This window comes from Callithrix jacchus, chromosome 15 (genome assembly GCF_049354715.1).
Source record: "Callithrix jacchus isolate 240 chromosome 15, calJac240_pri, whole genome shotgun sequence".
Taxonomy (NCBI): Eukaryota; Metazoa; Chordata; class Mammalia; order Primates; family Cebidae; genus Callithrix; species Callithrix jacchus.
In genome coordinates this window covers 98,832,501-98,843,832 of record NC_133516.1, presented here as the reverse complement: position 1 = coordinate 98,843,832, position 11,332 = coordinate 98,832,501, and the positions used below count along the sequence as shown (strand labels likewise).

At 39.0% G+C, this 11,332-nt stretch overlaps 1 protein-coding gene across 10 annotated transcripts in view; it reads right to left on the bottom strand.

The window, feature by feature from the left end:
• Window positions 1–646: 646 nt before the first annotated feature.
• Window positions 647–11,332, bottom strand: part of BBX (BBX high mobility group box domain containing) — a 166,723-nt gene continuing 156,037 nt past the window's right edge. For all 10 annotated transcript variants that reach the window (XM_035274366.3, XM_078352267.1, XM_078352268.1 and 7 more), the window contains 2 exons: window positions 10,872–11,058; window positions 647–6,614 (listed from right to left, as the gene is read on the bottom strand). In XM_035274366.3, coding sequence (XP_035130257.2) covers window positions 6,527–6,614; window positions 10,872–11,058 — 275 coding nt within the window. In that variant the 3' untranslated portion in view covers window positions 647–6,526. The remainder of the gene's footprint in view (window positions 6,615–10,871; window positions 11,059–11,332) is intronic.

The following is an 11,332-nucleotide window of genomic DNA, read 5'->3' as shown; positions in this document are numbered from 1 at the left end:
TGCAATTGTGTAACCCACATAGGACCATAAAACCGTATTTATGTATATCCTGTCATTTTCTTCTAACAATTTTAATCTTTGGTATGGAGCCCATTTTCCCTGACACACACACCTTATTCTCAGCAATGGAAAGGTAGTGTGCTGGAGTATCTCACAGTATAATCCGTTAGATAGGCTTTTATTTTCATATATACTCTTTTCTTCCCCACAGCAATGGTATGAGGATATTTCATCACTATCAGTAAGTCTAGATTAGGGAGGTTAAAAGAAACCCAATGGTACCTGGGTAGAACTGTCGGGTTACAAAGCCTATTTGTTGGTAATTATGCTGTGTGCATGCATGTGTATAGTTTCCAAAGGACTGGAAAAACAAAACAAAACCCAGGAACATTGTATTCACCAAATCTGAGGTGTGAGTTTATACTTTAGGTAAGAGTCGTAATGAAATCACTGCCACAGTTTTGTCCTAGTTCAGGGAAAATGGTATGTTCTGACCATTCGTCCCAGGAAGGCACCCCAGTGGCCTACTGAAGCATACCCTCTTCTATTGGGCTGATCACCACTCCCCACTTTTGGAAAAAGCAACCAAGGCTGCCCAGACAATGGCAAATCACAGGCGAACACAGTTTACGGGTACACACCATTCGATGTTCTACAATAGTTGAAATAGCTTACTTTTATTAATATTTTTCCTACTGTTTTTAGTGAAAATGGTACATTAAAGGCACATACTCTATGGCCAGTAGTGTGAACATAAAGAAATATATTTGAATAATATCTTTAAAATATTTCAAAGTTTTATTAAATATTTTTATTCAGTTTTAAGATCACAGTTAAAGTACTTTAGCATGTTATACACATGACTTACATGTGCAATTTTTAGAAATATCAAATTAGGTATAAGATTTTGAAGAAAGAAATTATATAAATGTGTATATTGACTTTTACTACACATACATCTAAGAAAGCAATAATTCTGTTGTACCATTAAGTGGAAATCATTTATTACATGGCATGTTTACACCAACTCTAAAGAGAACCAAGCCAATTTCTGAAAGCAAAACAAAAAACAAAACAAAACAAACGATGAGCGATTCAGTCATGCTGAAACTGTCAAGAGATTTTAGACCCTGGTGGTCAAATGAAGCTGTGGTTAATTTATGACATGTAAGTAAGCAATTCAAACCTATGAGAAGAGTTTATAATCTGGTATGTGGAATCTCAGGTGATTTTATTCTTTTCCTGACAAATTCCTGAGAGCAAGAGACTTGTTTAGTGCTAATGAAATGGAAAAAAACGTTGCTGAGCCAGTTGCTGAGCTCCAGATCACAAGACTTCCCTACCCCCTTGTTCCACGGCTCTTAGAGCTGAGGCACTAATGTGAGGAGTCAGGGGACGTGAGCCCACCCCTCTGGAGGGCCACAGAGCGAAATCAGTGTGAATGCATGAAACATGCATGTCTCTATGATTTAGGTTAGAGCTTGTGAGGTAAGATTTGCATTGTGGGTGGAAGAGTTTTGAGGCATTGATTGAATTAGATCCTTGGTACTCAGTAACCAGTTCTGGCCCAAGTTATCAGGAAATCTTTGGAGGGTGTAGTAATGTTCACAATAACTAGTTCTGTGCATAAAAATCGATTTAAGGGCATGATCAGTTTTGACCACTGACTGCAAAAAGGAAACAGTGGCCACAGAATTTTTAAGCAAAAGGTCTCCTCTCTCAATTTAAGACTATAAATACCACCACTGATTAAATTTGGCCAGAAGAGGAACCTTTTTTTAAAAAGAAGATGGACATTTATGTATTTGAAGGAAAGGGTAGCACATACAGATGGGGATTATGAGGGACTCAAATACATTTGTCTTTTTATTCACGCTTGTTTTTTCTTTGTTCTGAAATGTAAGGAAGATAATGTCCTCAGTGAAAAGAACAAAGTTGTTTAATATGGAGCATAACAAACTTAGCTATCACTTCCAAACCAAAGGAAAGCAGTCCATCAAACCCTGAATACTTTGCCAGACACCTCTGGTAAGATGAACTGAACAGCTTCTTGTAACATTGTAAGTATGCTGTTAGTCAGTCTAAATAAGGTAATGTTCAAAAATCAAAAAACTCAAAACAAAATCCGTATCTAATTCTTTGGGAATGCTTGTATAAACAGAAGCAACATCTAATGAATAATTAGTATACTTTTTATAAGGTGCAAAATAAGGAGCTATTTGGGAGAGCTAAGTCTGAATTTCTACCTACCAGTCACTCTGAATACTTTACAGGTCAAATATAACAATAGCATTTGCTTCTACTGCCCATTTTCAGCAATACATTGTTCTCTCTGGAGGAGGTGGTTTGTGAAGTCAAAACACTGCAGTGGAAAATAGTGGCACTGAAGGTAGAAGCAAAAAAGACAAGCTTTTGAAACAGGACTTACTGAAATGAACTTTTAAAGCCGAGGTAGCCCATTAGGATTGGCCTTATAAGAGGGCTCTGTGGAGCAGTGCAATCAAAGGTGAATCTCCTCCACAGTATACACCCCCCAACATCCCCTTTACAAATGATGGCTCCAGGCCTCCTGCGATCTCCTTCCCTTTCCCAGGCGAAGCGGTGGTGCTTCTTTGCTGTATGGAATGCCATCCTCCAGCCTCCAGCTGCTCATCTTCAGAACACGAATGATTCATACAGTAGTTTAGCAGGCAGCATGGTCCCACTGCTTCACATTAATGTCGAATGCCAAACTTGGAACAGAGCTTTTTGGTATTTCCCCTCCCCTCCCCACCTTATAAACAAAACATGCCATTCAGTTTTCAGCTTCCTCCTGTTCTGTAGCAATGTATCATTAGCTTGAGACTTTACATAGGTGCAAACATTTCCATACACTGAACCAAAGACTGCAGAGTGCAAACAAAATTTCATCTGACTTACAGTAGCATCTGACTTAAGAAAACAGAAGGATTTGAACACATTGGATTCTAAACAACCAGACCAGTTCAGATGCTCCTTTTTGTTCATAGTGTTCCATCACTATTTTTTTCTCCAGCAATTTTAATGGCAGGAAGTAGAATCACAATGATAACGTGGGAATTCTTTTAACATGGCTTTGGGACATGGCATTGGTGGAAAGCTCATCTGACAGAATTAAATATATTTCTGATATTTTTGGGAAAATGACTATCAGAATTACAACGGTAGGATTTATCTTTTAAAAAGGGTGTTAATGAATTAACAGTTTTGATCTAAAATCTGGGAACTAACCTAATTTGGGGATAAGAACCTGTATTTCCAATGTGGCTGTGGGACATTTCTCTTTTTCCTGATCTCGTATACAGTACCCAAACAAATAAAAACTTTAAGGATGTCTTACAGTATTTTTTCTTTCACTCAGCTTCTTAGAGCTGCAGCTTCAGTTACTATAATATACTCTACACACTTCAAAATCACATAGGAAAGACCCAGAATAACTAAATAAATAAAAGGCTAAAGAAAACTGGAACAGTACTGCGTCTCCATCCGAGACGAAATCTTCTACTTCCAGCATTGCAGAGAAGGGCGAGGACAATTTTTTTTCAAAAGATTTATATACAGGCTTGAATCCAGAAATTAAGGTTAAAAGCATAAATATTGATAATTTCAACTAAATTCAGAATGGTTTCAGAAAGATATGATACAACAATTTAGAATAACACAAAGCAGAAGAGCATCATATTTTGGTTTGCTTGAGATATATATAAGGTGCAACAACTTTTTCTCTTGATGCTGTGGGACAAATGTTAGTGTAGATGGCATTTGCTGGCAGATTAAAACATACACTATAGCAATATGATTTTCCAAAATAAAAAATAATGAGAGAAATGAAATGAAAATGATAACGGGGGTGTGGAGGAGAGCACTACATATTGGTCTGAAATATTTGTGCTAACAAATGTTGTTACCTGAAAGTAACAACACTCCTCTCCTGCAGATTCAGGGCATGAGAAGCACAATTGCTGAAATCAGGACTTCACTCGGAGAATCGATGAGGTGAGTCTAAGGAACTATAAAGCTTTGCAGGATTTCTGCTACTCTCAGTGCCTGACCGCTTAAAAATTAAGCATTTCTACAAAAAGTTTGTTTTAAAGTATCTGAAAACAGTCATATCCAGTTAAGTTGCCCTCCCACCCCCAACCCTGCTTAAGGGAAAAGCCACTGAGGTTTAGGAAAAGCAGATCAAGTAAGATATTAATCACATAGAAAAAAAGTAATCTTTTGTTTTGCTTTTTTTTTTTTTAAAAAAAAAGGTCCCATGAATATACAGCCATCTCTTAAGGAACTCTAGTGAAATGTCATTGGAGGACTGAAGGAGGGTGCTCTGGCAAAAATAGATCTATTCTAATGTGTTCTATAGAGTAACAAGTCAGTACCATTGTCAAGGTGCATGTTCTGCACCACACAATTTTTGTTGTTGGTTTTTCGTTTTGGATTTTAGCTCATTACAGTTTTCAAATCACCGCTAGCGAGTGGTCCAAAACTCCAACAGCCACCAACTTGGGACCCAGCAATTTCAAACATTCCCTTTTTGTTCTGAAATTTAGAAAATATTAATAAAACAGCATCATAGTAAAAATATTATGCTGAAATCTGGAACTGCTCACTTGATTTATTCCTATGTGAATGGGGTTAAGCTGTAACTTTGGGTTAACCTTTTACTAATTCCTTCTTCCTCCATGCCCACCAGGAATATGAATTTTTGAGGACATCGTTCTGATGCTTTGCTACCCTCTTTACCTGCTTTGGAAAAAAGAAAAACCTCTATTTTTTTTTCAATCCTGTTAGTATGTTGTACGTATTTTCCAGCACCGGAACTAAAGTAACATCTACAGCCAGGAGAAGCTAAAACTAGTCAGTACGAATAGAGTCACTTTTTGTATGGCTATTAAGTCAAATTACAATTAGAAAAAAGAATCATTATAATTCAGTCAAGTATAAATAAGAAAGCTAGATAAAACCATGTAAACTGTCACCATTCAGAGATCTAATTCAAAAGCTTCAAACTCGAACTAGCACTGTCAAAATTCCACCAGTTTGAAAACCATTAAAAATTATTGCTGGAATCCAATAATGAAAATTTGGTAGTTTGTGCTGTGATGCAAGAGTGGGGAAATACTTTGTGCTATAGAACAAATACCCTGTGAAATCTGTAGCCTCCGACTAATTTTGATTTATCACTTTGCATCTGTTGCTAGGAAACAAGACACTGTGAACATCAGGTGGTTAAGTCAATATGTTCAATGTTCTAAAGCCAGTGAATCCACTTGGTGCTGGCATATGTATGGTTGGTTTTACGTTCAAAAGCAACACAACACAAAAAGGAAAGAGACTTGCAGGTGGATCTATGACTGAGAGTCCCACTCTGATCAGGCATACCTCCCTCATTGACTCAATGCCCCCTTAACAACGCAAACTCCAAATGGCTCTAAAAACCTGCAGTGCCAATCAGGCTGTGCATAGCAATTGCAACCCGTCCAGTCAATCTGTGATAGATGTAAAAGGTCTGTAGCTCCAAGTCCACATGAAGTGAGTGTCTTCAATGTGTTTAGAATAGTGAAGTAATACTAAGGTCACTTCTGAATAATATTTTTGTCTTTTTTTTGTTTGTATGAACAATCCATTGGTCACTTAGACCCCTGTGTAAAAATAAAAGAATCCTCAAGGCATGAAAACATCAGTAATCTGTAATCTGCAGGACTCTTCCCCTGTCTGGGAAAATATTTGCCACAATTTGCCTCAAGCAAATTCTTCATGGTCACTCAAGGCTAAGAAAAAAATTCAGATTGTAAGAGTTGTAATTTTCTCCCTCTCCCTCTCCCTCCCTCCCTCTCTCCCTCTCTCTCTCTCTCTCATTCTTTTTGCCAGCAAACTACCACTCTGGTGGCAAATATAAAAGTGCAGAATATATGGACCACGAGGCCGAGCATACACCGCTAACAATGGTACATCTGCCTGCCCGTGCTGCTGGGGGTCTCTGGAACAGGCTTTTTAATATTTATTCTACAATATAAATGTAGGTATAACCTATTATATAAACCATCTTAGAACTTAAATCTCCATGTACAAAAAAGACTAAGAATATCTAATAATAACTAGTGCAGTGCGTCAGTTTTTGTTTTGTTTTGAAAGAATAACTAGGTAATATATGAAACTAGTTTCACACTCTCTGGTTGGTAAAAGAGATGCTGGATGAGCTACAGTAAAGGCAGCCTTTTACCAAGTTACCACCTATTACTGTCAAAAGCCTTCAATAGAAAGCAAAGCTCCAGGATCATTCTGTTTCTGCTCAATATCAGACAGATAACCTTACCCTCAAAGATTCTGGTTCTGCGAGAACAAACTGGCCCGGATGCTAACTTCTGCTTCAAGTGAATCTGGGCCATGTGGGGCAACAAGCACTTGTTTGCAGTCTCTATTTTCCATCAACTGGACTCACTAGCATCCCTCGGTAAAGACAAGGCTAGGGTAGTAGGTAAAGCACAATGTTTTACAATGAAAGGGCGCTTCACTGGTCAGCGCAGGAAATAAGTACAGGAGCCTGTGGCATTTCTTTTGGCTGTCCATCATGGGTGAGTGGAGTTGATCTCTGACCTCTGTAAAATAAAAGGAAGAAAACAGTCACTTATTATTCAGCATGTTGTTAGAGGCAGGCGAGGATGATGCGTAACAGGTAAATGTGTTCCAATATCTTGTTTAACAGTTACCGCTGTTACTCACATCATGGAATGAAAACTGTTTTTGCTTTAGAGTTTTTTCTGTCCCCTTCCTTCTTTTTTTTTCCCCTTCCTCCTTCTCATTCTGTCTCCCTTCCTAAGATTTCATATATGAATTCCCCTCATACAACTCAACAACATACCCTCTGGCCTCAAATAACTAACCAGTTCCATTCTGAAGAGATGAAATCCAAAGTACCAGCAGATTTGGGGCAACTCTTTAAGAAGTAGACAAATTCAGTCAAGGACTGGGGTTCTGGACAATAATTTTCCTGTTGATCCACTGATATTAAAAATGACACATTTCTTTTCTTGACTTGCCTGAAGGGAAAGCGCTCCTATAATACTTGGTAACCTTCAGGTAACTTAGGGCTAATAAAAGCAATGACTCTAGAAGAGAAACAGAGATGGACTGCGACTCAAAAAAAAAAAAAAAAAGAAGAAGAAGAAACAATAAAATCTATGATTGGTAGTCCTGTTGGAAAATGTCGAGAAAGTGCTAGTCCTGTCTTTTTAGAAATGAGAAGCTCTGTAGAAATTACCAAGAATTTTGGAGAGTTTTCTCATAACCATGAAGGAAATTGTATTTTTACTACTAATTATGCAGAAGCTAATGAAAACTCAGCTAATCACATGTACATGGGCAGAGGGTGTTTGGAGGAAGAAAACAAGTACTGATGCTGGATTTTACAATTTAACAAACTCTAGCCTAGCTGGGCCCAAATCAACACACACGGAGAGAGAACTCCAGACAGGACTAGGAAATTCATGGAAATTTCTATCATTTGGATAGAACCTATGCCAAACATAGCTGATTTTTCATTCAGCTTCTGCATAATTAGTAGTAAAAATACAATTTCCTTCATGGTTATGAGAAAACTCTCCAAAATTCTTGGTAATTTCTACAGAACTTCTCATTCTAAAAAGATAGGAGTAGGCACTTCCTTGACATTTTCCAACAGGCCTACCAATCCTAGAAAATGCACACTCGCTGTTCTGTAACCTACAATGGTCTGTAGTGCATAACACTGTACTGAAAATATGTGATGTATCAGCAATGTTTTCATTGGGTTGACCTTTCAGCATCGTATCTTCTTCAGAGTGCACAGAAGAAAAGGAACTATTTCAAGATTCAGCTTATAGCTGCTCTGTAACTATACTCAAGTTTTATGCACAAAAAAGGAAAAATAAGGTAGACAAATTTCAACATTTGGAGGTTTCAGCATCCAAAGGTCACTTAATAGCCCAAGGTATTTAGGATTTTAGAAAAGCAAAACACTTTAGAATCAAACCTCTGGATTAATCTATTTATTCACATGTGGATGTTTGTTATAGATACCACCGGTTCAATGTTTAGCTCTTTGTTCAAGGAGGATGAAATTAAAATGCTATTTTTTACTTTTAAGATATTAAAAGATCCAAAATTTTAGTTAAGTATTAGAAAAGTGGAAAAAAAATCAAAAGTAAAAGATGAAAAGTACAATGTAAAAAAAGATGGCAAAAGAGAGAGAGAAATTGGGGTGAAAGCCCAGCTTCATCACTGGAAAGAGGAAGAAGTCAGAATCACAGTGGAAGGGGACCATGTACTGCGACCTAGCCTCTAGCTCCCAGTGGAAGGGTCAGGTGAGACTCTTCATGATTTTCTCTGACATGACTGAAGCTTTCCTTTGGCAGTATGTCAGATAGGGAGTTCAAATTCTAACTTAGGCACAAATTGGCTGTGTGCTCTTGGCAGGTTAACTGTCATGAAAATGGGACTAAAAAAGCCCAGTTGGGAAGGGTAATTGAACTTCTAATAAATACACCAGTCTCTTAACAAAGGTTTGTTCCAACTCTTTATTTTCTGCATTTTGTAAAACTGTCTTTCTAAGTTAGGTTTCTGAACCTAATGTTAAGATTTTTTCATGGTATGAGTTCAGGTAATATATTTCCACCCCTAACTCCATGGGCCCCCCTTTAAACTATGAACCGAGTTGATGCTGAAGTAATACTTCATTCACTGCTATGCGACCCAGGTTCAATTACATTAAACGTACAGGTAGAAGCCTGGTGGGTAGATCTGCTTTCACAGGTTAGGGCTCAAGTTACAACTAAGACTCTCCAGGGTGATCTGTCCTTCTAACTATTAAGAATGTTAAGCATTTATTAGATTCATGGCAAAATTTTAGTAATCATTACTGTTCTTTCCAATGGGAGGTTAAAAAAAAATAAAAAGGACCTTCACTCTCAGTATTTTTTTCTATGCCTGCTACCTAACTTAGGCAGTCATACTTCAGGAACTTCCTCATTTACTCCTTCACCCACTCATTTGCTCATTTATCCATTGTTGTAACAGGCTCTAAGTAAGCTGGAAATATAACGAATAAAACCCATGTTTTGCCTTCAAAATATACTGAAAGGAGATAGAAGCATCAACAAATCAATACAACCCAATGTGATCTGAGAGAGGTGTGATCACAGCATGCAGGAGCAACAAGAAACACACAGCCTAGGGCATCAGGAGGACTGAGAGAAGAGGACCGTGGACAAGGGTGGGAAGGAGGAGAGCAGGTCACCTGAGCAGAGGATGCACATGGCAAGAGCTTGGCTTATCTGGAAAGGGGCAAGTGAGTCGACATAACTGCAGGGTAGGGAGCGTGAAGGACGCGGGGTGATGGGAGAGGGAAGGTTCTTTGCTGCGGTTTTCTGCTGAAGCAAATTGGGAATCACGGAGGGCTGGTTAACAGAGCAACGTTGTGACCACGCTTACTCTCAGCAAAGAATGCAGGCAGGAGCGAACCTGCTTATGCGGTAGCCTTTTCCTAGCCCTGAATTATTACCCCCCTCTCAATTCTTATATTCCCTCTTATTTCCACGGTTCACAGGGACACTTCATATTCAGGCAGATAGCTGAAATTCTCACTGCATGCCTATGTGTTTGTCCTCTGTCCTTGACCGTACAGCTCCACAAGGGAAAAGGACCTGTGCATTGTCTCCCTCGGAGACCTTAGTGAATTTTAACAATGTCTGTCAGCTTTCACTTGCTATTAGGAACTTGCAACGTACACATAAAAAGGAATTTGACTTCTTGGAAATATCTAGAGGCTATTTGTGAGGAAGTACTCAAACTGTAATATGACAGATAAATAGCAAGAAACAAACCAAGCTCACGTCAGGGACTCCGGGTTTACCTGGATGTGAAAAAGGAGCGTGGGGCCTACAGCTGGCTACACAAACTGCACTGGGTTGCAAGCTCTTTTGTACTGAAGACTCAAAGTCTAAGAAAGCAGCTCATCCATGGGTACTACACTTTGAATAGTAATATAAAATACCTGAATTTACAATAGGCTTCTCTGCCTTCCCAAAGGATCCGTTAAGTAGCAGAATACCCAATTATACACTTAGAAGTTAATATACTTTCTGTGGGGCCTTGCTGAGTTCAAAGGGTTTTCACATCTATGATACCGACTGATGCTTACAACTTCATGATTCTTCAGGGTTATCATTATGCTCAATATAAGTACAGTGAGAAAACTAGAGTCCAGAGAGAAAAATTACTTCGTAGGAAATCACATAAGAGTTGAAGAAAAATCCAGGCCTCTTGCTTTCATGAGTCAGATGCCAAGATGCTCTTTTCCCTGAACTGCAATGTCTTCTGATGGCTGGTGATGGCACCAACATCATCAGCACTAGGGGTGTTCCACACACCAGCACTGGGATGCTAGAGTTATCCACATAACATCTCTATGAAATGACTGCAACCTGCCCATGTTTTTTTTAGAGGAAAAAACTGAGGGTAGAGAGGTTAATAATCTTGGTCAAGATCTTTTGGTTTACAGGTGATAGAGCTAGGACTCAAACCTCAGTCTGCAATGAGACTCCAAAGCTCACGCTCAATGGTCAGATAATACTGCTTCCCTGCTCTTAGGCGTTTTACAGAAATGCAGTTTAGCCACAGGATAACATATTCAACATAAAATACTCGGCTGACTATATTCCCTGGTATTTTCCCACATTTCTGTAATACCTCATATAACCAATAGTGCGCTCTGGAACCAAGTTAGAACCCCAATGCCCTATAAAAAAATGTTACAAATCACATCAGAGAGGTTGATCTGATTTCCATGTTGCTTCCTCCTTCCATGTTCTGCCACTCACCTGTGCACATTTTCCATGGCTGCCACTTCAGCCAGTGCAGCGAGGCTAAAGAATGCAGACACGGCAGGCATTTCTGGAGTGCTGCTCCGGGTCTCCGCGACCTCGGTGTTGTGAGAGCATTCGTCACTGCAGTCTGTCTCGGTCGCTTTCGGGAGATTCCTCTGCAGTTGCTCCTTTGGTTTGTCATCTGTAACAAAAGAGGAATCCATCATGAGAGGATCACTCTGTTCTCTCCAGAGAAGAGACACAGAAAATGCTGTGCCAGTCAACATGAAAAGAGCTAACGTTCTCTACTGTTCACTTTTGCTATCCATCGAATATTAAGGCTTTCATAGAATGTCTTCTCCCCTGTAACAAAGCTCTTTTATTAAGCTCAATTGCAACTGTGGACAGCACTGTGCCCTGAGGCTGAGCTGAAGAGAAGCTGTGTTTTCTCTGAGGTCAAAGAATGGGTCACTCTT